Source organism: Mus musculus, chromosome 10, assembly GCF_000001635.26.
Source record: "Mus musculus strain C57BL/6J chromosome 10, GRCm38.p6 C57BL/6J".
NCBI lineage: Eukaryota > Metazoa > Chordata > Mammalia > Rodentia > Muridae > Mus > Mus musculus.
The window spans coordinates 34,168,254-34,194,950 of NC_000076.6; the positions used below are offsets into that span (position 1 = coordinate 34,168,254).

The window sequence follows — 26,697 nt, forward strand, 5'->3', positions numbered from 1 at the left end:
AGGAATTGACTGTTTATCAAAATATTAAGCACAGTTTTCAAACTACAGATTGTTAAATGAGCATTTAAATTATGACCAGCATATTTTAATGGAACCTAATAAAATAAAATGGAGTAAAATGGAAAACAGTAAGATTAAAAAACATACTTATCTTAATTACTTTTCTTTTCTTTTTTTTTTTTTTAAAGATTTATTTATTTATTATATGTAAGTACACTGTAGCTGTCTTCAGACACTCCAGAAGAGGGCGTCAGATCTCATCACGGATGACTGTGAGCCACCATGTGGTTGCTGGGATCTGAACTCCGGACCTTCGGAAGAGCAGTCGGGTGCTCTTACCCACTGAGCCATCTCACCAGCCCCTTAATTACTTTTCTACTGTTGTGAAGAGACCCCATGACCAAAGTAACTTATAAAAGAAAGCACTTAATTGGGACTTGCTTACAGTTCCAAAGGGTGAGTCTATGACTATCATGGAAGAAACATGACAAAATGCAATCAGACAATCAGGCATGGCACTGAAACAGTAGCTGAGAACTCACATCCTGATTTGCATGCAGGAGGCAGAGAGAGACTGGGCTTTTAAACCTCAAAGCCCTTTCTCACTGACATACCCTCTCCAACAAGGCCACACCCCCTAATCCTTCATAAAATAGTTCCACAAGGTGTGGACCAATTATTCAGACATATGAGCCCTATGGGGCCATTCTCACCCAACCCATAACATTCCACACCCTGTCCTCGATACACTTGTAGCCATATCATAATGCAAATACATACAATCTAACTTCAAAAATGTCTATAGCCAAATATATGAGCCTATGGGAGCATTCTCATGCATGCCACCACAATTATTTACATTTAAGGGCCATTTTCTATACACACATACACACATATATTTCATGAAAGATTACATAGATGTTGTGTTATGATGAAAATTTTGCTTTTTACTGTAAGTCATATTTCAGAAAGTCTGAAGGTCGCTGTCTTAAAGGAAAAATTGATATCCTGTAAGTAGCTATGTCCTTCAGGCACTGAGTTCCCTACTAGAACCTGCCCCTTGGAAGATGCTGAAGTTGAAGCTGCCCTGACTCTCCAGCAGAGTGTCTGAAGCAAATTGAGGGCCCACCATGAGATCACTAGAAAGGAGCCCAAGAAACCAGAGAAGTTCAGAATGTCCAAAGCAGAGAAGATAAGGTGCTGAGAGGTGATCCCAGTCAACTTAAGAAGGAAAGATACAATTTATCACTTGTGCCAATATCAAATAAAGAGGACATCCCCTGTTTCCAAACAATTTTGTTTATTTGTCTGTTTGTTTTCTTAGAAGCCCTTTCCATTCAAAATAGATACTGAAATGATGTTTGCCCCATCACCTTATTCCAATAATGTTTATTTTAAGTCCTGGGACATAATTTCAAAAAGTATATCTATCAATCTGTCTGTCTGTCTGTCTGTCTGTCTATCTATCTATCTATCTACCTACCTACCTATCTATCAACCATCACTGAAAATATCATAGGAAAAGGACTAGCAAGAATTTTCCCTTGTGAATCATAAAAAAGTATTTTTGGATTATGCTATTTCATATTGACAAAACAAACTTAAAGTGATAGGAAATTATGAATCAAATTTGTAAACTATCTTCAAAACAGATTTAAAAACATTTCCCAAGTTTTAAATCTAAAGATACCTAATATTTAGATCTAGTAGCACTGAGAATAAAAATTAACCTCCTTGTTAAATGAAATCACATTCTCTCTTCTTTTCTGACCATGTGGCATGCCATCAAACTGGGTTCTCCACATCAATCGTCAACCAAGGTAAATCCTTCATAAACATCACATAGTTTTTAAAGATTTAACCAGTACAAGGCTCTGGGTCAGTCTATAGCAATGAAACAAAACAAAACAACAACAACCACAACCACAACCACAACCACAAAATACTTTAACAGGACTGGAGTTAATATATGATATGCTCTTAGCTATACGTGTTGGTTTTATATATTCTCCTCTCTCCCTTTCTCTGGATTTTTTCTTGTACATTCACAGCTGGGGAATCCTGAATTTACTAACATATGCTCACCACAATACTCCAAGCTCAAATCTCTGCCTACAGCTCATCAAGAATCCATCTGATTTCCCTGATTCCATGCTCCCTGTAGGTGGAGACGGCATGATGTCTTCTTTTCCTTCAGCTACAGAAAAGGATCTGAGGGTGCCCATGTGGCTTCACTGCCTGACCTTTCTTCTCATTCTTCCAGCTGTGACTTACTACAAAACCACCCTAATTAAATCTGACCTTTGAACTTTCCTTCTAAACATTGTTTCATCATCTACAGAAAGCATGCATATTGCATTTAAAGGTATATTTCCTCATTTCATAATTTCTTCTGGTGAGAACTGTATGTATGCATGCATGCATGTATGTATGTATGTATGTATGTATGTATGTATGCAGGAACATCCCCCCAACACACACAAATAATTGGAATATACACATTAGCAAATATGAAGTAGTGAAAGCAAAGCCTGAGAACTGTGACTGGGGCGATGTCTCTAGGGTGTGCAGGCACATTAAAGCTCACCATATTCAACAGTGTTAAGTATTGTAAGCTCAGTGGTGTGGTCTATCCTAACTCCAGGCCCAGATACAGCTGTCAATTCTCAGTTGAAATTATCATCTCTTTCCTACAACAGGCTCTAAGCTGGATGAACTTACAAAGGCCTCATCCTGGCTTGCCTCTGTCACCTGCTCCTATAAGTGAGCAGAGACCCTAAAAACACAAATTGCTACATGAGAAAACACTAGCTATTTTTATTTCAGAATGCAAGATAGCCCATACATCTGTGAGATCAGAACTGAATCAATGAAGCTGCAGCGCCTAGTGGAGGTACTCACTGAACCTCCATGGGTTTATAACCAGCAACATTTAGATTGTGAGAAGATATGCAGGACAGTCCAAGTTCTTCCACAAAGTGGAAAGAAAAGAAAGGGGCACAGAACAAACTGCAGGGGGAGACTTAGTTTAAAATGAGCAAAGATTGGGTGAGTGTAGCTCAGGGGTAGAAGGCTTCTCTGCATAACCTAAGGTTATGTACGCCTCCAGCGTGTACCCCCAACACATACACCTCAGAGAAGGAACAGACTAAAGCCGGATGTGGTGGCACACACCTACAATGCTGGTGCTTAGTGGCTAAGGCAGAAGAATCACTTCAGAAGTTCAAGATGTAACCAGAAAACAGTGAGACACCTCATGCCCCCAAACAAAGCAAAGACTCTGTATAATGTCTAGACTCTTGTTGAATTGGGTGGAAGCATGATAAGATATGACTGCCCCCCACCCTCTGTGTGTGTGTGTGAGTGTGTCTGTCTGTCTCTGATAGACTAGTTGTGATTGGGATTCCCAGTTTTTGACTTATAGCCACCATAAACATTGCTAACTTGATGATCTTTACTTTACAGTGAAAAGGTCACATGCACACATATCCGACCATGTTGCTGCTCCGTTAAACCCTTCATTGGCCTCAAAGAGCTCTTGAGAAAAAACTCCAAGACTCAAAACCTCACAGCTAGCCTCTCCTTTCTATAGTACATTTTCAGTTCCTTAAAGGCACTCTGCTTTCTTGCACTGTCAGCCAGCTGTGCGTCAGCTACTTTTGCCTGGGACAGTCCAACATGGCTCTCCTTCCACCTCTTGGATGAGTCACGATTTTGTTCTTGTTCCAGCTAGAAAGTCTTCCCCCATGCTTCAGGCCCCAGCCAAACACCTCTTGGGTCTTCCCATTGTGCTTTAAGTTGGCTGACGATATTGTCATCTCCATTAATATTGTTCATTAGTTTTTAATCTTCTATGAAAAGCAAACCACCCTAGGCATAACAGATGGATAACTCGTGCTTACATTTCTTGATGTCTGATACTTAGCAAACTGCTTTAAACTGAGTATATCGATGATTAACTTACATGACATAATTAAATGTCTTACTACAAATGAAATTGTCTGTGTTGAAAAAAAAAAGGAAACATAAAAGGAAACCCACAGTCTCTGGGGCCCTCCACACACAGCCATAGTGCCTGGGCCTTCCACATTGATCCACATTCCTTAGGGCTCTCCACATAGACCCAGGGGCTTTCCACACAGACCCATACTCTCTATGTAATTCCAGCATGAACATCTTTCACTGGCTGGTCAGCCTTCACCCACGGCAACTGTTTACTCTCCTTCAGACTGCTGGATAGGGGTCCCAAACTCTTCCAAGTTTTTATTCTCTGGTACATGTCACCTTTTTTTTTTTAAATACCCCCTGCATGAATATTTCAACTTGGTTGTTCACTGCAATTGGGAAGAACAAACTTATAACAACAATGTCTCACTAACTCAACAAATCCTCTGAAGTACAACATGAGACAAACGTATTTACCTCCAACTTAGGACTAGGAACTGATCTAAAGGAGCCAAATAATATGTTTAGAGTCCCAGTTTGGACTCAATATTAAATAACAAGCAATGTGGCTCTGGAGTCCTAGTCATTTCCTGCAATGGTGTACAACTGCCCACTATCTAACACCACTAAGCACTCTCTGCATAGATGGGAGGAAGTGGTTTTAAAGTGAACACACTAAAGCTTTTCAGTGGGAACACAGTATAAGATGATAAGAAACTAAGGCTCAGGGGTTCTGGAAAGAGAGAATATGGGCTGGGAAAAGAGCACTACAAAGAAAAGAAACCTGAGACCCTGGGAAGAAACAGAGATCCACAAATCCTGACTATCTTACCGCCCCTGTGCAGTACGGTGTCTCTGTTATTACAGGCTGACAGACTAGGCCAAAGGTTGGTGACATGCGGATCTTCAGAGTGAAAGTGACACCAAATGGGTATGAGCAGCTATGGTGTACAAGGCACCAAATTACATTCACAGCTGGAGGAAGACTCAGGATTTCTGCTCCAGGCAAACCAATTCATTCACAGTAAAATCATTTCTGCTTTCAGGGTTACTTAGTGGTGTCTGTAGCAGGTATACTCTATTAGGTTCTCAGGGCCCTCAGTAAGGGTATAGGCCAATGATGGAGAACGACACACAAACCAAAATTACACTTCAGGTGAGACATCCTATGGAGCGTCTGAAAGGCACTGTCAGGGTAGAGGTTTCTGGACTGGGCATACACTCATGGTCAAATAACCAAGTGTGTACTCTAGTTCCTAGCACAACCCAATATGTTGAATTAAAAAGAACCAGCCATGATAACTGCAGTAGACTAGATACAGGGCTGGAGCCGTATCATGGAGGAAGCAGTTAACTCCAGTCATGGAATCTGATAGACTTGGAAGGAAAGCTATTGGGAGTCTGGTTCCTGGGACCAGACAACGTATTATTGCTAAGTCCAGGGCAGACTGGAAGATGACAGCTCAAGCAGTGCCAGGGGAGATAACAATGTCAAACAATTCAAGTCATAAAATGCTTAAAAGACAAAAGATGACAGAAAAGCTGCTCATTCTGAATGGGCATGTTTTTGTGGTGAATGTGACAACAGGATCTTTTTTGTTTGTTTGTTTTTTAACCTTTCTAAAAAGACTTCCTAAAGTGTTTCCCTTCGTTCAATAACCACAAAACCAGCCTCAACAAGCTATACTCAGGTGAGTCAAGAAAGAAGTGGGGGAAGAAACAAGCGTGGGCCAAATGGTGACGTGCCGAGTGGGAGAGCATGAATTTGGGAGCAGAGAGAGCTGTAGTGAGGAGCCCCTAAAAACAATAAACACCAAGACATTCACCAATGATTGAACTCTCTGTCAGCCTTCCATAATATCCTAAAATACCTGACAGAATCACCTGAAGGAAAAAGTTAGCTCATAGTTTTAGTTTAAAGCCGGTCACTGGTCCCATGGTTTTGACCTGTGGTGAGGGAGAACACTGTGTTAGAAACTATATGGTAGAGTATAACTTTCATGCCATGTCATCTGGAAAGCAGTGAGGAAGGAGCTGGGGTTCCAGGATAGTCTTTCATGGCCTGTCCTATAAGATTTCCTCAAACTCTAGTTAGGCCCTACCTCCTAATGTTCCCACCACTCCTAGTAGTGCTACAAGTTGGGTGCCTCCACCATGTAAACCTTAGTGGTTAGTTCAGATCTAAAATACCCATGAGCCCTTGGAATATCTGGGGAAGGGGTTTTGGTAGCCATCTATCTATATGGTGATACACTCAAGTGAGACAGATCAAAAAAACAGAAGCAACAGATAATGTTGTAAGAAAGAGACATGTGAGACAGTGAGGTATCCTCTTTCTCCCAGCAGCCAGCTCTCCCGCCTATATTCCCTGTCTGAAACAGGGACAGTCTGTAACTAGCTACCCAGGCCCACTCTTCACAAGCCCTCTCATCCGTCTACCTGTAAACTGCAGTGGGCCTCAGAATCACTTGTTAGATGTCTTGGGCCTATTACACAAGTTGGGAGTCAGCAATAGGGAGGAGCTAGCATCTGTCTTCTGAACGATGGTCCAAATGCTAAAAGAATCATATTTTGTTACATCCTTTCCCCACCCTTGGAATCGTAACTGTGGCATTCATTTCCCTCCTTAATTGAAAGTATAGCCACGAACAAGTGTCCCTTTCCTGATTCACTCATGCCAGGCCATCATTACATAGAAAAGTTTTCTACATCACAGGCTTATATAAGAGACTGCATGTTTTTCTGCATGTCTGAAGTCAGCATATTGGAAGGACAAGGAAAAAAATGGGGAGACAGCCTGTTAAGTATAATTAATATGTGTTCCTTTAATTGATGAAGCCTTACAACTTGAAAAGTTTGAGGCCATTTTGAAGCTACCTATGACAAAATGGACTATTTGGCTTGCCAAATTATTAACCAAAATACCAAAATAACCAATGAACAGACCTGTACCCTTACCAACAGATTCAATAAACACATCGGAACCATCAGCAAGAAATTCCATAAGTACACGTGTACCATTGTCAACACAGCCAATGAGCGCATTTGTATCCATCACAGACAATAAGCACATCTATATCATCATCAATAGAGCCTATAAGCACATCTGTATCATTATCAAGTGATCTGATAAGCTCACTTGTATCAGCAGCAGCCTCAGCAGCTATTACAAATATTCATTTTGCATTACTAAGACTGCACGGAGAAGAAGGCCAAAACGCAAGTGACGTCAGAACAGGGTTCTTATTTCATCCAATACACAAACCCAGTGTTTAAAAACTGATTATAAAATACCACAGAAAATTAAAGATCTTCGTGAAGTATCATTATAGACAGATTCAGTACCTGCCAATTAACATCTTCCCTTGAGATGGAAAAATAAGGAATGCATAGAATCCAAACATGCTTGCCAAGTTTTTGTTAGAAAACATTTAAAGATACACTTTTAATGTTTATATGCAAAGAGTAGGCAGAACTTTATATCCAGGTTGCCTATGCTGTAAACACAAAGTGAGACACTCTACTACAAAAAGGAGGCTGCTTCTGGCCTGAAGCAATTCAGAAAGCCCACATTGCATTTAAACAGGGAACAAAGGGCGCTGAAGCATACAAGTACAAACATATCCTACAAAGAAAATTCACTTCGCATTTCTTTCCAAGTGAGTATGATTATAGCAATCCTCAAATATCTTTTTTTTTCATCAAATATCCTAAACATATGTAGAAAGCAGCCTTACTGAAACATCTTTATCTCCCCTCCTGTCGACCCCCCACCCCCAGCATTTGAAAAAGATGGAAGACAGTTTAGAGTTCAAGGTAGCTTCGTAGCAGCTTATGAGTGCCTTGCTCACAGATCCATGTGTAATGATGCTGAGTGGCAGCAACCTGCTCTTTAAGTGGCAGTCAAGAAGGAGCTTTCCAATCGATGGTCAGGGTCCTACTGCTTGAGATTCTGTTCATATTAAAGAGATTGTCCAGAGTTAAGGCTCAGAGCCATCTATTTTCAAGGATCTAAATCTACACAAAACGAGGAACCTGTCACAGAATGTAAGGTTCAAGAAAGAAAGAGTGCCTGAAAGGGGGAGGGTATAAAAGAAGGAACCACAAATGAGAAAGAGCTAGAGCTGGAGGCTGGGTTTCTGACAGCCCAGCATTTGTTTCCGGGACCAGCACACTTTAATTGATTCCAGGTGTCTGCTGAACAGACCCCTCTGCCTTTCTCACTGGAAGGTCACCAGAGGAAAACCTCATCTTTTCACTCACAGTGCCGTGTGGCTCCGAGTGTTGGGGTCCAGCAACTTCCTCCTGCTTTTGATTATCAACATTAGCTTACAGTTTAGAAAAGCAAAAGGCTGGAAAAGCAGCTACAAGAAACAGCCTTTGGAGGCCGGAAGGCAAGGCTGAGACAGGCCTCGCAGTTCATCGAGCAACAAAACCACCGAATGGTCCATTTCAGTGTGATGGAGATTTTTCTTTTTTATAAACCCCTTTCTCTTGCTGTTTTATATTATTTTACAAACACACCCTAGGATTTCAGAAGCTTGCAATCCATATGTAAGAATTTAATAATCTGTTGCAGAGGAAAAAAAATTAGATCTCTGTCCAAAAGTTCAACTTATATTTTTCCCTCACTAGTTCTCTGGATTCCCTGTAGTCAACTAGCTCCGACACAAGAGAGAAGTCATTTGTTTCCTCTGTGACTTATTTTCTGTCTCATGATACAGCAGAAACATAAGGAAAGGGAGAAAGAGTGACCCACTACAGATACTTCTCAGAAACACAACTCCAGAGCAGCAGAGTAGCTAAAAGGAATACTCTGCACCCAAGACTTGACAATCTTGTTATCTTTGCCTCTTTCTGTATAACAAAAAGAATGAAGTTTTAGTACAACTGTGTGCCAACTCTATAATCCTAAGAGCTTTTTGAGCATCACCTTATTCCATCCTTGGGACCTCATGGAGGAAAGATTCGTCTACATTTTACAGATATAAAAAACCATGTTGATAGCAGCTATGAAATCTGCCAGAGGACACGGGGCTAATTACAACAGAATCAGGACACAAGGACACAAACAAGACACTCATCTACCCCAAAGACCCCTTTGTTGGGTATGTTTCCGATGGGTTCACAAATTAAGAGGAAAGCCCCCCAAATCCACTACTGGGCAATGCACACTTGGTACCTCCCAGCTATCAACTCCAGCTTGAGCAAATCCCTTCCATCACAATCTTAAATCTCTTCACAATGTTTTCATCTCCATGTCTGATTAAATGAGGCATGGTAAGCTTATACTTTTCTGCCCTGTAAGCAGTGGTCTCCAATAACTGAGTGAGCCTTTTGTTTTATTTTCATTAAGTTCTAGATCATCAAATAAATACATACACTGAGTAGATCAAGCTTACAGCAATCCATCTAATATGATGGACAAGCATGCTGCCATTTCATCATTTTCCTAACATAAGAAAAAGTCTACTAAAGAATTCACCCCACCTAGGGGAAAACATGGCTGGCCAAATCATGAATCTATCTCCTCCACCTTTATTCCTTCATCTCTGCAGGTTTAGTGAAATGTGCTAAGGAAAGGCTCCGTTAAGGGAATCTATGCATGAGCCAAACAACCTACTCCCTGTTCTCCTTCCAGTGTCGTGTGAAAGCATCAACATCCTTCATCACCCACACTGAAGGATGTTTATGAGAGTACTGAGTCTCTGTGAAAATCTAGAAGGTTCTTTGTGATCTTTGGGCCAAGAATAATTGTTCTTTTATAGAGTAACTGACCTGATTTTTTATTCTCATGGACACTGTAAACTTCAAAACTGAGGAAGCCTATCATTTTGTTGCTAAATAAATAAAACAAAGCAATCTCAGGGTCCACATGTGATCCACTCGTGGTCATGTTGTGTGATACATTTTAGTGAATCTCACTATTCTTCTCCCAAGCCATTTCCCAACTCTTTCTCAGTTACTTTCTCTTCTCTTCTCTTCTCTTCTCTTCTCTTCTCTTCTCTTCTCTTCTCTTCTCTTCTCTTCTCTTCTCCTTTCTTTCTTTCTTAGATAGATTTATTTATTTGTTTGTTTGTTTATTTATTTAATGTATGTGAGTACTTTGTTGCTGTCTTCAGACACACCAGAAGAGGGCAACAGATCCCATTACAGATGGTTGGGAGCCACCATGTGGTTGCTGGGAATTGAACTCAGGACCTTTGGAAGAGCAGTCAGTGCTCTTAACCACTGAGCTATCTCTCCAGCCTTCTCAGCAACTTCCTATTTAAATTTTGTATTATGTGTCTTAAAATTTGGTGATGGTTTGCAGAGGTAAAGGCACAGTACAGGTAAGCACAGGTAAGAAAATAAAAAGGTGTGCACATTATTAAATTTTTAAGAAAAAAAAAAAAACCAGAATAATATGTGCTGACTCCAAAATATCATTGAATTGACCTTTATGGGATTCTGTTTAAAATCTCTATGAAACGCTTTTCTTAGACATACTTTCCTGGCTTGAATTTTAAACTCTTGCTGAAAAAAAATATTATTCTGTTTATGTACAGAAACTGCTATGACTTTTTAAAAAGGATTTTGGTTATTTGTGTGTATGCATGTATGTATTCATGCCACAGCACACATGTGGAAGTCAAAGGATAACTCGTGAGAATCTGTTCTCTCCTTTAGCCGGGTGGGTCTCAGGGACTGAACCCAGGCCATCAGGCTTGGTGGAAGTACACGGACATTTGAGCCATCTCAAAAGTGGGGGTCGTTAACAAAAACACGACAGGAGAGACTGTGGAAAAGATGTGGGTGGCTCCCCACATGGAGGTGGAGTATACAAAGAAGCCTCGTCTTTCTGTGGTGTTTAGAGACCTATACAATTATAGTTATACATATTTCTCAGCCACCCTACCGTTGACAATCTTTCTGATTTCCATTCTACTCCATAGTGAATTTGGTATAAACAGTAGAGCTAAATAACATTTTCAATTTAACATTTATTTCACAGTGGCTGAATTCTTTTCTCTTTTTCCTTTTCTTTCTTTCTTCCTTTCTTTCTCTTCTTTTCCTTTTTCTTTCTCTTTTCTTTCTTTCCTTCTTTCTTTTCTCTCTTTCTTTTCCTTTTCACTGTTCCTCGTTCATTCGTTCTTTCTTTCCTTTTCTTTTCCTTTTCTTTCTTTCTTCCTTTCTTTCATTCTTTCTCCCCCCTCCCTTTTTCTTCCTTCCTTTCCCTTTCCCTTTCCCTTTCCCTTTCCCTTTCCCTTTCCCCTTTCCTTTCCTTTCCTTTCCTTTCCTTTCCTTTCCTTTCCTTTCCTTTTCTTTCAAAAACAGGGTTTCTATGTGTAGCTCTGGCTGTCCTAGAACTCGATCTGTAGAGCAGGTTAGCTTCAGTCTCAGATATCCACCTGCCTATGATTTCCTAGTGCTAGGACTAAAGGCATGGGCCACGATGCCTGACATGGCTGAAATTCTTAAGTGAATCTATGTATGCGAACCATGAAATCTCTTTATTTACTAACAAACATCCAATGAAATTCAGTACCTGTAATGGTTAATATTGTCATTTGAGTCTGTTGGGAGGGATTGTCTTGATTACCTACCCCAAAAGTAGTGGTGGCACCATTCTGGTCTTAGAATGCATAAAAAAGAAAAAGCTCATTGACCATGGGCAACCATCATTTTGGATACATCATGACCAATCCACATCATGATGAAACACATCCTAAAAGAGAGTCAAAACAAACCCTCCTTTCCAGTCGCTGCTTGTTGGGTATTTTTCCACAGCAAGAAGAAAAGAAATCCAGCTTTAACATCAAACAAAAAAGCGTCATTATTACTTTCTCCCAATCCTTCTTCACAACCTCACCATTAGATTCCTGTACACATAAAGAGGGGTCCTGGAGGACAAACAGTGCAAGTTTTCAAGGAATATTGTCATCAGCAAGCTTTCTGAGTCATACAACTGGTCTAGCTCTGAGAACAATCTGAAAAAACAAAAGCAATAAATATCTCTGAACATCCCTGAATACCTATTTCCTTTTGAAAAAAAAATCTATAAATAACAATTATAAACCAATTAGGGCCAATGTCCGAGGCAAAAATAGCAGAGGCAATAAATAATGACCACCACTTTCTTTGAGGTCTTAGTTTATGACAAGAACGTTCAGAGTAGAGTACTATGCGCTGGCTAGCTCACTACTGAGTGACTCTGTGATGAGACACACTACTGCTGTACACCAGGGATGCTAAGCTCAAACTGAGAAATTCATCTGAAGTGATACAGCTGACATCGGGGGCTGGATTCAGGGCACAGGCAGAATAACTCCCGAGTTGGTTCCTTTCCACCGCTGTTCAAGTAAGTCATAAATACAAATTCTAACTGCGTGCTCCTCATGTTCAGCTCTGAACAGGAGTACCCACTATAGGAAGATTCTTCATCCCAAGTATAGGGCATTTCCTAAATCTTGACTCCACATCACAAGCACAGTATACCACATACAGTAGATGCTCAAAATGTTAGTCATTTTCAAAAAGAGTAGAAATGTTTGAGAAAATGGCAAATATATTTCACAAATGAAGCCATTGTAGGGAGATTTAACTCTATAATATTGATTATTGATTATGAATACAACCAGTTTTTTTTTCTAAGATGGATATGGGCATACTATACCCAAAGACAATGACACTCCTCTCAGTATACTTTTGAATATAATGAAGAACTAGATTAAACTGAGCAATTTAAGCAAAGGTACCTGGAATATAAAAACATTTAGCAATATACATATATATATATATATATATATATATATATATATATATATATATTTAGTTTTTTCGAGACAGGGTTTCTCTGTGTACCTTAGCTGTCCTCATTTAACAATATTTTAAGTTCTATAAAATGATGATGTTCAATCTGAGGCCTAGATGAATGTTTGAGAAGGCCTAGGTTTGAATGTGGCTGTTTATAAGTAGTTAGTATGTCTATAAGAGCATTCAAAAGCACGACAGAAAAGATTCAACTATCTAAAACAAAAACATGGCTATCAAGACCCAAACTCAATTTCTAACCCCAGTTTAGACTGATCATGAGAAAGCACTCCTACTACGTTTAGTTGAGTCTAAGTGACAGGTTGGCTTTGGCCATCGGATAACAGTACAGTTAGTTAAGACAATCTCTTCTTACCCTAAGCGATTAGTAAATCCATACTTACAGAGACTATGTGAATGTTAACATTTTTACTTGAAATTATTTATTTTCCTTCTTTTATTAGAGAAGGTATTTAATCCTAGTGACAATGTTCACTCATTAAATATATATGCCCAGATGTGTATATTAAATTACTGGTCTTGTATAATATTCCTAACAGTCTTATATTTGTGCTTTAAAAACTCCATTACAAAGAAATTTTTAATCTCTGTCTTTTGTGGGATGAAGCTGGCTTTTTACAGTGACTGTTTCTCTGGGATATTTCATAAGCATCATCATCTATCAAAGTCCACTTACCTATGTAAAACAAAAAAGCTACAAAAGAGTAAGCACAAACAAAGGGCATTTTTTTTTCTTACCTAGTATATATTATGCTACAGTAATATTTGGTAATGCCATCTTGCTGCTTAAATATCAGGCATGTTTTCATACATAGTTTACTTTCTTTCTTGGCATCAGAACTACAATGTGATCTTATAAATGTGAGTCCAAGTCAGAAAATATGACACACATGGCCAAGTGTGTCATGTTTGCAACAAGCCACATGAAAGGCTCTTTTCAGAATATTACATTATTTAACAACCATTTTACAAATTAATCTCTGATAATGCTTTAATGTCAGTTCTTCCATAATCTTGCCCATTAAGAGATGCCAGACAGTTATCATAGGGCTGCAAATTGCTACTCTTTGCCTTCGTGACACTAAGATGCATTTCATGTAAGATATGTTCACCACAGATTCACTACAGATATCCCTAGGCATTTAAAACCAGTCCTCTTCAGACCTATGACAAGTGGCAACTTGTACAGTTTTAAGACTATGTTTCATATACTTTGTAAGCTTTTTAAGCAACCGACCTGTCAATGTGCATTAAGCTGGAATTTAGGAACAAAAAATATGTATAGAAGTCTATATTTAGTCCATTCAACCTTATCTTTTTAAAAGCAGATAGAAACATGAATGATAAATAAGTTCAAGCTAAACCAAAGGAGACAGGAAGTATGTTCTTGAATTACCTTCTCCTGAAAGTAAACTATGACATAATCAGAATTCTTCACAAAATTTCACTGTAGCACTAGCTTTCCCACAGGGTTGAGCACTCTGCTGCTTAGAATCTTCTTTGTAAATTGCCAGTGAATCCAATCATAATGACTTTCATCATCTTATTATCACAAAATGCACATAAACGTTAACTGGCTGAAATACCTTCTAGGCTAAAACATTTTAGTCAATTTGGCAGAAGGCTGTCAATCAAAAACCTCAGACCAAAAAATAAGAACCAGTCATGTATCAGGTAATGGCCTTCTGCTCGAAGGAAGAACCCAGCAGGATCACAACCAAGTTGAAAAGTCTTACTGCCTAATGATGCTGTAACTACTCTAATATCAGTACAATGTTCTCTCTCTCTGCTCACATGTTCATTGAGGTGTTGGTGGAAAGAAGCTTACTGTACTGCCAATTATATAAAAGCTAGCATATAGAACTGTCTATAGGGCATAACGTCTGATAAGCACTGTTATAGATTTATATTTATGCAACTCACTTCATTTTAGAGTGTATTCCTTCCACTTAAACAAAACGAACTACGGACATGCATACTGTGTTATGCAGGCAGCAGCCTCCTTTATGCACTGTTTAACACATCTCCTGCTTGATTTCATCTCACATTGTTTGTTTATCCTGTTCCTAAGAGCAATAGGCTATGCCCTGTATAAACGACAGCTAGTTTTGTGTACATATAGTCCACCACAGTCATACAAGGACAAACATCACTTACTGATGCATTCATCAGAGTGTGCCTCCATCATCATGTGATCCACAACTGTAAATGTATGTTAAACAAGGAAGAAACTCTCACCTAATAACATGATACTGGTTGCTCAATTCTTCAGTGTTCAGTGACCCTCCCCCCACCCCCTTTGGTGAAGCTGTCTCTCAACATGATCCTTCTAAGCTTAACTTATTACTTATTTTAAACTGTTAGGCATTCATGTTTGTTTGTTTTCTTTCCTCCTTTCTCTTTTTCTTTCTTTTTTTTTGAGACAGGAGCTCATGTATCAAAAGCCTAGCTTCACACATATTATGCAGCTAAAGATGACCTTGAACTTGCCACCCTCCTATCTCTATCTCTTGTGCTGGATTAAGAGCAGGTACCAGCACACCTGGTTTATCTGGTGGTGGGAACCAGGCTTCCTGAATCTTGAGCAATCATTCTATCAACTGAGCCAGGTCTCTAGCCCTTGAATCATTTCTTGAAGTGGCAAGATTAATACAGGAAGAAGGAAAGACAAAAATCTACCAACTAGGCTGCGCTGCCATCCTCTCCATGTAGTCTTTGGCCATGTCTCGAGCTTCAGTGTTCTCAGGATACAGCACACAGAACATTGCCAAGGCACCCAGGTTGTTTCCATAGATCTCATTCCAGCGGGCACTGTACTCCTTGGGATCCCAAGGAGGGAGGTACTCCAAGGGGTTAGTCAACATGGTATGCACAGCCTCTGTAAGCCGAGCTGCAATGTGCTCATGGGAGCTGGCAGCCCTCAGCTGGAGCTCTGCCACATCTTTCCTGGAGAAGTACAACATTGGGTGGCTGTCATAGTTGGCATTAGTGAAGGGAATCATGACTTCTGGGTTCTCGTCAGTGATGAAGGCTGACACACAGCAGAGCAAACATATGAAAAACACACTGGGTGCCCCCCGTGTATGAGTCCTCATCGTGGCACCGGATCTCCAAGTCTCCAAGGCAGCCAAATCATCTTCGAATGATCCTGTAAGAAACAAAGAGTCAGTCATGCCTGGTAGAAGCACACAGTAGACAGGGATCTCACTTCCTATACGGACTAAACATTTAAGCATGTGAATCTCTTAATATGTAACTAAAAGTTGAAGTAGGGAGGAACTTACTAGAACCCATCAGGACTGATTTTATAGACCTAAAAATGCACTCTACCAAATAGGATTCATCATGAAAACACAACTTTGGACTTAAGGAGAAGTGAAAAAATATCTTTCTCATAAATTATCATGCAGAAAATTTGAGATTTTTATAGTATCTTAGACATGAATACATAAACCACAATCACTAAAAGCTGATGATAAACTCTCCTGGAAACCAGAGAACTGGGAACCGCTATGAAAAATGGAGAAAATTCTATTTCTTAGTCCAACCTATTTCACCACCATGACATCTTTCTTCCTTACATTTTACACTATGACCCAGGCACTGGAATCAGCACATCTGTGTGGACCTATGTTGATACAACAATGTGAGTAAGGTTAACTGTCCTCCTTTGTGGGAGCAGAAGGTAGACCGGAGAAGCCAGAAGAATCTGCCAAAGGCTTCCTGGGCTGACGTCAGGTCTCCATAAAGGCCAAAGTCAGGGATCTGCGACTAGGAAACTGTCATGCCTTCATCCAGAAAAGAAAATCCCAGTACTGAAAGACTGGATGACTAGTGAATATGTTTCCCCTCACTTCTGGAAACCACTGTATGCCTTTTCATTTTGTATATAGGGCTTTGGTATCAATCGGTAAATTAGAAATATAAAGCAGGCTTAAATATTATCTTATCTAGTTGTTTTTCTTTATAGTTCTCCCCCCCCCCATGACATATTTGTTCACTAGTTAAAAGAACTACCTTCAAATGGTAGCAAATATACACACTCACACACACAAACCCTCAGCATTGTCTATGTCCCACATCTGGGATAAAGCAGGCATAATTCCCCCCCAGAGAAAAGTCAGGGAATTCCTAAAATTCTTATGAGGGGAAAGGTTATAGAAAGCAGACCAGAAAAAAAAGTTTTATGTAAATAACGAAGAGTGGTTTTAGTTCTTAAAGGGAAAGGTCAATGGTGAACCCAAGCAGCTTTTCCAAGGAAAAATGGCTTCCTCCCAGACAGATGAGAGAAAAACAAAAATTCAACACCAAATTCAATCCATATTCTCAAGTTGCTCCATCTCCCAAGGAGCAGAGTGTGGAATCACTTGTGCCTATTATTTATTTTTTTTTCTTAGATGGACTTAGACTGTAAATACATATGAAGAAATGTAATGGCAATGGTTTGTTGGCACATTTTATGTTCAAGAACAGAATTTCTGATGAATAAAAAATGTTTAACACAATCATGTTAAATCAAATAAATAAAAGAGAAATAACTCTTGGATTCTGTCAGTACTGTGTCTAGCACCCAGAGCTTCGAGGCTAGATCCTTCAAGGTCAGAGACCCAGCCAAAAGAAATAGACCTCAGTGGTTACACAGAGAAGGGTGTGTTCTCTGGCAAGGCAGAAGCAGCGGGTGTGAAAGAAGCTCAGTTCCCCCCAGAGGATTCTATTTACTTGTCCCAAGAGAATGGTACTGCGAGCATTTCTGTTAAAAGCCTGTATGTGTAGGAACCTTCAAAAGTCTAAGAGAGGATGCTGTCATGGTGCAATTAGCACAGTGGGGATTCAGGCTCCCTGGGTGAGGAAAGGTTCAAAGTTATTTTTAATTGGTTCTACGTGCACACAACTTCAGTTCTCTCAAAGGCTGGGTCTTTAAAGTTGTGGTAAAGCAGCCATGGGTGACCCAGGCTACTGGGGAGAGGTAAGAAGATTATGCAGAGATCAGGAGTTTTTCTAGACTATTGTACAAGTATTCTCTAAAAAGACAAAGCCCAGGTATTTTATTTGCTGTTCCTTTTCCTCTACATACCCCACCCTCCTACCCAGTCAGTCACTGAGACTGTAGATGCTGAGTCCTGAGAGTCTGTGGGGTGGTCATACCCTACTTGACCAAATGCACCCTATGATCCCAGTCTCTTCTGCTACACTGCCTCCAGTTACTCAGGGGTTGTCTGCATACACTTCAACAAAAAAAGGAGGTTCCAGAAACAAAACTCAGTCAACACTCTGGATACCAACTCCTTCTGCCAACTGTTTTGGAAAGTTCCTCAGTTACTGAGGGCACATAAGAACAGAAAGATGGACATTTACCACACTTTAAAACTGGTTGGGGGGTGGGGGTGGGGTGGGGATTTAGCTCAGTGGTAGAGCGCTTGCCTAGCAAGCGCAAGGCCCTGGGTTTGGTCCTCAGCTCTGGAAAAAAATGGTTGGGAAAAAGAAAAAAAAAAAAAAAACGCTCAGGCCAGTACAGAACCCACAAACATTCTGCAGGCCACTCATCAGCAGAGATGGCCTAAGGAGCATTTGCCAGCCACAACATGTTGCCTTCCTAATGTCTCACTCAATGTGCTGGGTTCCCATCACCCTCCCAGCTAGCCAGACCTTTACCTACCCACAGTTTCTCCTGGGCCCGGCACAAAGGAACACGAACACGAACACGCTAGCTGAGTTCAGCTGTCTATATTTTGTCTCCCTGGAGCCGGGAGAATTTTCTGCACACGTGGAGCTCTGCACTGAATCTGGTGCCGGAATGCTCACAGACACTACTCAGAGCTAAATTCCAGCTTGGGAGTTGGTAAAGTCTCACCACTAAAATGAGCAAGAAACGAATCCTGTTCTTCCTGATTATGAAGCCAACACAAGTTTAAAACTTTCCAGAAAAAGAAAATGTCTCTGCCAGGAAAGTAATAGGAGAAAACACCCAGAAGGTCTAGAAACTTCAGTAACCTAAATGTGATGTTGTAAAATGAAATGAAACTGAAATCTACCTTAAACCCGCTCTAACCTACAGACAGCTGCTTCCCATTTATCAGTTGTAAATGTCTAACAAATTCTACCTCACAGAATCCCATTTCCAGTCTTTAGATTTTTTCCATCAGCTTGTCCACCCCGTGTGCACACTTTAAAACTAAAAAGAAAGGAGCATTTTTCAAGATAATTTTAAGTAGGCATGCTGTAGACCAATTTCATGTACTTATTTCAATACACATTAGGAAAGACTGTAACTACTTCAGCCTACCTGGGATATATATTCAAGTCTCAAAGTTAAACACACATACACACACAATAGGAATAGAAAAGATGTTGATTGTGGTTTCTGATAAATGATCAGTTTAGGCTAGAGACACTGAGAATGCTCAGTAAGACGAAGTCTACGAAAGGCTAAAGGGTTTAGTAACTCCTCTCTCCCTTCCTCTCCCCTTTTCTCTCTCTCTCTATCTTCCTCCTTCTCTACCCCACCCATTTTCCAAAGCACCAAGCCTTGGAGAAACAAGTCTGAACTTTGAGACATCCACAGATGATCTTGCAAGTTCACTGCTGGAGAAAAGAACAGAGCTCTGCCACTCACTGGAATCTCTGGTCTAGTTCAAGAACATGGTATTTTAATTTGGCAAAATTACTAGCCTCAATTAGCAGCTCACTTTTATCTTTTTTTTTTTTTTTTTTTTTTTTTTTTTTTTGAGACAGGATTTCTCTGTATAGCCCTGGCTGTCCTGGAACTCACTCTGTAGACCAGGCTGGCCTTGAACTCAGAAATCCACCTGCCTCTGCCTCCCAAGTACTGGAATTAAAGGCGTGCGCCACCACCGCCTGACTAGCAACTCACTCTTTTAGTACACAGCTTACCAAGAATTCAATGCCCAGGGTGTTTCTGAAGAAACCTATGAGCCTTGTTTTTGCTGATTTTTGTTCCTCTTCTCTGTGGAGCATACTAACTTGCAGGATTTAGCTTTCTTTTGCATTCCTTTATTATCACACCACATAGCCCTAAACCATTTCCACCATTTTACTTCATTGGCAGATACAGTGCAGTAACTTAAGAATCACTGTTGCTACAAGATAGTTCAGATAGCGCTGTGAGGCCAGGCACCAGCTGCAACCCAAGTTCAGTTTTAGTCTCCAGCCAAGCCAGTTATAATTATCTTAAATAGATCTTCACAATGCCACACAGCCCAAAATCATTCTGCTTAATTCTGGTTCCAATAATTCACTACAGCTGTTAGGACCGCTAATACAGAAACTGTGGCTCTGGGATCTAAGTGCCTTTCACGTATCTAGTCTTTAACATTACAATAACAATGTGGCAAAGAAGTATTGTTTACATGGAAACTGAATACATTTCAGAAGCAGAACTAGAACTCAAATCCTAAAGGAAGGTTTGTGTCTTATTTCTTTAACCAAACAGATTTTTCAAAAGCATTCAAAATTGGAAGTTTCACTTTTGCTAGCTTTCCATAAAGCACAGAAAAGTCTTGAAGAGGAGCACTAAGCCAGTGCACAACCCGGGTCTATGTACAGAATGAAGCACACGATACCACAAAAGCCTTTTAACTCCTCATGCTTTCGGGAATGCACAGCATAGCAGACGGATGGAAACAATGGCCCCAAAGAAAGTAAAACGTGTCCCAAATGAAGATGGATTAGAAACACTCTCAAGTGCCAAATCTTAGGAACACAACGTGATGATTAACTGTGTGGAGCATGGACTCAGGTAGACACCGGTTTAAACGCCAGCTGTGCTCTCTGCTGGTTTCAAGACTCTCACTCTCAAACCCTCCATTTTCTCCTTTCCAAGATGGTCCCCATTTCATGGGGTGATTAAATGCAAGAGATCTACTTAACCTTGATACCTTGCCCGGGAGAGCTCGGTAAGTATTTATTTTTACTAAGAGAAGAAAAGTTTCACTCATTTAAGACTATATTAACATCTCATCAGAGAACAGAGAAACTGCATCTTCATAATTCACTGGCAAAAACTGAGAATCATAGTTGTTAACTGGCATGGGCAAAGTCATCAGGCTTGCTCGACACTTAACTAAAATGGTGCCCAATGTACCAGAGCCCAACGGGTATCATTTATGGTTGGCACATGTCTCATGGGCAAGAAAAAGCATTTGACTCTTGAAATGTTTCAAACACTTTTGCCTCCCAGAAAAGAATAACATAATCTAATATAATAACATAATATAACCAGAGTTTGCTTGCTTCCCAAGACAAGGAAATCTTGGTGTATATGAGGTAAATGTTTTTTATTCTTTCAAAAGACAGGTTCAGTAATTCAACAGGCTGGGAAATACAGTATGGCTGGGAATTATTTTCTAGTAATACACTTTTATTATGGAAGGAATATATGAATACTGTGGTGACATTTGCTCTCACTGCCAACAGCCAATGACAACACTCGGTGAAGGATGGAGTCCTAAGTCACAGTTTTGGGAAATGAGATATTACCTAATGTCTTATTAAGCCCCACATATGTATTTAAGTAAATGAGTATGCTGACTTTCTAGACTCTATATGGCAGATTGGGAAATGTTTCTTGCGTCAAAGAAAATGGACTGGACGTGAAATGACAAGATAACCCTCCAGGCAATTAAAGAAGTAAACAGAACAAAACCAGCAAGAAGGCCTGGGGTTTGGGCTACCTTGAGCAGTCAAGATCTCTATCTTTAATGTACCTGTAAGGAGGCTACACCTCTACCATCTCTCACAGACACCTTCCTGATCATTGTGGGTAGTTTTTAAAATTGAAATGAGCAATGTACACTCCCTCACAGCACGCTCTGTCCAAGGCAGCTGCTCTGCTCTGGTTTGCCCAAACAAATGGGCGGGCCAAGGAACTAGTTCATGACTGGAACAGTTCACAGCATCCCACCGTGGTCTGTCCATTTCTACAGGAGGCAGAAGTTGGCCAGTCCCCTGGCAGAAGGGCTTGTTACAGCCTCATTCCTAGAAACTGTGAACACCGAGGAAGGAGCTTAGTGTTCACTCACTTTATATCTATTCCAAGTTCCCTCTCTTGGTGCTTCTTAATAAGAATCTAGGCCAACATTGAGGGGCCTAACACATGCCAAGCAGGAAGCCCATTCTCCTAACCCTTGAAGAATCCTCTTTCCACATTCCTGGGGGATATCTTGTTGTCATCTCCTGTGCACTCTTGTGTATTCCTTTACACTGAATTTAACTAAAGAAATGCACATATGTACTTTTAGAGATCTCTCTCTCCTCTTTTTTAGCTTCAGTTTTAGTAAATGAATGATCAAAATAATTTCTGAAAAACAAATCCTCAACATCAAATAAAACCTTAAATTTCCGTAGTGAAATAAATCTACCCTTACTGTGAACTATGTCAAATCCTAAGAAAACATGGTTTGGGTGCTATATAATCATCCCTGCAATTATACTCCCCAGTGTGTGAAGTCAGATAGAACAACTTCAAACCTGCAAGCCCTTGGTCAAACTGAAAGCTTCTTTCACTGAGCAGACTATTCCTTATCTAAGAGTAAAATAAAATACACCGTCCCCCAAAAGCCATTCTCACCCAAAAATCCACAATACGAGATGACAACGTGTGGAACCCTCTAGAATTGTCACATGTTACTGAAGGAGTAATTATAACCCTGTGCCCACACAGCAAAACCACACAGAAGGTAATGATGGTGTGTGACACTGTTTTAAGAGCAGCCTTTTGCAATCAAAAAGCATTCCTATCCCTGCCTCCTGATTGGTTCTCATGGAGGCACCACACGGTTTCATAATATAACTTGAAGTTCATTTCTATCAACTTAGTTATGTGACACTAGGAATTCTTCTAAATTATGTTTATAGATTTTTCAAATGTAAATTAGAAGTTCCTGCACCCATTTGCCCAGAGACCAAATGACTAGGTGATTCTATAGCCACAAAGCTGTATACAAGATGTAATTGTTGAAGGCAGATTGGTATATATGACTGTAAAGCTAAGAACCATTAAGATCCAGGCGTGGGAGCTGGGAAGATAATTCAGTGAGTTAAAAGTGTTCTGTTCTGTTCTGTTCTGTTCTGTTCTGTTCTGTTCTGCACACATGAAGTAAGTTTGAATCTGCAGTACTCCTGGTGCTGTGTGCCTGTAGCCCCAGCACTTACAGAATGGATACTTTGAGATCCAAATCAAAAATGGTGAGCTCCTGGCTCAGTGAGAAACTATCTCAACAAGCAAGCAAGCAAACAAACAAACAAATTGAACGAACGATTGAATAAATAAGATGGAGAAAGAAATATCCCCAAAGGAAACGCTACATATGCACATACAGATGAGCACACTCATATGACCATCAAGAGCAGCAACAGTGGAGTACAGGCATCGGGAGCCTAGAGGACGAAGCGTGTGCTACAAAGGGCATGGCTGGAGAAGTGACCCAAGCCCTTAGAGGAGCCCAGAAGATCATGAGTTGGATCCCAGACACTGGATAGTTGGAGTTTAATTTTTGCTTTTGATTGTGACTCTGCCCTGATATTTTCCCTCTTGAAGGAAGAAACTATTTTAGTGGAGCCCACGGGTAAGAGACTTTTAATTGTAAAAAGACTTTGGATTTTAAAAGAGATGGATATTTTAAAGAGATTGAAAATTTAAGAATATATAAAGACTGTGTGACTTTTAAAGTTATTTAGCTCTTGCACATACATACATGCATAGCCATTAATTAACTAATAATTACTAATTAAATAAAAGTAAAGACTCAGCCTTTGAAAGTGTGGTTACCACTTATAATGTAGAAAGCAAGCAAAATCTATATCATTGTGTAATGGCAAAGAGATCAAGGCTAAGGTAGGAGAACACAGCCAGGCACGACACTGCTGGGGAAGAACTTTACTTACAAAAAGGATGAAAGTGAAATTGTAAGGACCATACAATTTTGAGGCAAGTCAAGAAATACCAGAGTAGCCAGGCAGTGGGGCAGTGATGGCGCACACCTTTAATCCCAGCACTTGGGAGGCTGAGGCAGGCGGATCTCTGAGTTCCAGGCCAGCCTGGTCTACAGAGTGACTTCCAGGACAGTCAGGGCTACACAGAGAAACCCTGTCTCAAAAAAAAAAAAAAACTACCAGAGTAAATTCTAGTTTAGTTAGCATCTAACATGACCTTCTGACTGGTGTATTTTACAATTTTAACTGACTTTCTTAGTGATTTTGCAACAGAAGATCCAAAAGTATTTTTATAATTTTAGTTATAATATTACATACAAAGTTAATTGAAAATGTTATCATAAAATTTATGCTTATATCCTGAATCTTTAAAAAGTAACAACTGACGGATATTACATATTTCAACACACAGTTTCCCAGAACTGAAATATCAACTCCCTTTTCATGATGGGAACAGCAATCAGTTCATTCTGCTATGTACCAAGCAGCTACTAAATTCAGAACTATATGCTAGACACTGAGCGCACTAGTGAACAAGAAAAGTCTACCTATTTAAGAGTTAATCTTCTCTCTTGCCTAAATTTTGAATAACCATAGAAAAGCACTCCTGGGTGTATTTGAAACAACAATGTTTCAAAAAGGTTTAAAGATGTCCATAGCCTCTTCCATGGGTCCTACACTGAATAAAGGTGGGAAAAGAAGAAAGAGAGCTGAACACACTATCCATTGCTTTCTGCTACCCAAATGTGTACACAGTGTGACGAGCTGGCTCACTCCCAGCATGGAAACCAGAGCCGATCGATGGCCACCATGTCTTCCCTCTCACAATACACTGACTTCCTTCAGACCATGAGCACAAATAAACCCTTCTTTCCTTAAAAAGTCTTTGTGGGGCTCTTTGTCACAGCAATTAGAAAACTAATTAATACACCCTTGCCCAAAGAACTATAGAACAAAAAGCACAGAAATCAGAATTTCTAGGGGATTGTTATCTGCAGTACTTTCATGACTGCCCGGCAGACAAGACAAATTAGGCATTCTCCCTTAATCCAAAGCAACTTATTTAATCCATTTTTCCTAGCCAGAGAAGAAAAATTACAATCTAATTTTTCAAAGTGCTGCAAACAGCAACCGAAGATTTTATAGAAGAGTTCAAAGGACCAGCCAGCTCTGGCTTTGTGGGCCATAACTGCATCCACGTACACTATGGAACGAAAATAAAGGAAGAAAAGACAATCGTGAAGCCAGGGGTTAAATTTTAATTTTATGGTTTCAAATGCTAGTTTAATTAAGCCTCAGTAGAAACATCCTCCCTCGCACAGGTCAGAAGAGGCTGCGAGAGGCCTCATAAGGCCAGCATGGTTTGTTTCAGAAAAACCATCTAGACCTACTCCACTTAATATGCACTAAAAATGCTATCTTGATCCTCAACTGATCGGCAAATTAAATAAACTAATATCTGTAAAACGTCTATTCTATGGTAGTGTTTTAACATAAGCATGTTCTAAGCTATCTCAGAACACAAGAGTGGCTAGGGGCCCAAACTGGCTTCTGGGTTTAAATCCTAACATCACCACACCCTTTGCTATGCTCCTGTTTAAATAACAGCTTCTTACTCATAAGATTTCTGCGTAGCTTTAATTGGCTAACATATTTGAAACAGTAAAAGGATGTGGAGAAGCTGGCCATGGCAGTGGGACACACCTTTAATCCCAGCACTTGGACTAGAGAGGGAGGCAGTTCCCAGTTGAGTTAGAGGCCAGCCTGATCTAAAACGGGAGTTCAGGACAGCCAGGAATATACAGAGAAACATGGTCTCGGAGAACAAAACAACAACAACAACAACCAGAAAAGCATGTGCAGGATTCAGAAAGTGCTCAGTGAATCCTGTCAGCCACTATTATCAGTCTCCAGGAGAATATCCCAGTCAGCTGACCTGGAGGAAGTGCACCATGGCGCCAGGAGGAAGTGAGTACTCACGAAACTCTAAAAACTTATTTCCCAAAATAGGTACAGTGCACTGTTTATTAAAAATCATCAATTTCTTTAAAGATCTAAAAACCAAATATGGTGACAAATATAAAATATTTGTCAGTTAGTTCTTCCTGGTCAGCTGCACCTTGATAACATTGGGGCTACATATTAATTAAATATATCCAAGGAAAAGGGGGCTTATAGAAAAAGATTGATGAAATATATGTGCCTACACAGAACACGACCCCAAACAAGGAAACAGCAGACCTAGTCACAAATAGAGGCAGAAGGATCTCTGTGAGTTCCAGGCAGCCTGGTCTACATAATGCCAGCAAGGGCTGTAGACAGAGAACCTGTCTCAGAAAAAGTGTGCGTGCGCGAGTCCGTGTGTGTGTGTGTGTGTGTGTGTGTGTGTGTGTGTGTGTGTGTGAAACAGGTTCTCTAGAGATATGACATTTAATGGATATGCATTTTCCACTTCCTGTCAATGAGAACATACATTAAGTAAAATTAAGCTTATCTTCCATTCAAAACAAACTCTACCTCACTTTTTTCAGGCTAGCTCTCAGAAAGCACTCGCCATTCATTTCTTTCCTGGGCCTTCTACATCAAGTCTTACATCCAACTTTGTTCTGCTTTGGCGAGACAGATTCTTTTCTAGAACAAACCATCAACTTCCAGAGTAGATTCCCGTCGCTTGACCTCTTTCCTGAAGCCAGCCAATGCCACACATATTTTACAAGTTAGTTCTCTCTTCTTCTAGAGCAGAATTTCCAAAATTCTATGGATGAGTCATAACAGATTTTCCTAGTAAATGTTGTGAAACAAATTTAACATTACGTAAGCTCTGGTTCACTCACTTATGAATTTTGCTACATATGTCTTGAAATTGGGGTATGTATGGCTATATATCTTCTGGGATCTGCCAATTTATCCTCTAACTAAAAATAATAATAAAAAAAAAATGGCCTATTAGGCTGTTCAGGAAAGAGTTAAATCCCCAGGCCCTAACTG

The 26,697-nt window shown here is 40.1% G+C and overlaps 1 protein-coding gene across 4 annotated transcripts in view; it reads right to left on the reverse strand.

Moving 5' to 3' along the window:
* The window catches only part of Dse (dermatan sulfate epimerase), a 56,894-nt gene that overhangs the window by 16,865 nt on the left and 13,332 nt on the right, over positions 1-26,697 (reverse strand). For 2 of the 4 annotated variants that reach the window (NM_172508.3, XM_006512651.4), the window contains exon 2: positions 15,439-15,907. In NM_172508.3, coding sequence (NP_766096.1) covers positions 15,439-15,854 — 416 coding nt within the window. In that variant the 5' untranslated portion in view covers positions 15,855-15,907. Of the gene's footprint in view, positions 1-15,438; positions 15,908-18,415; positions 18,514-26,697 lie in introns of those variants that run through there. The other 2 variants (XM_011243156.3, XM_006512652.3) reach the window with 2 other exon arrangements.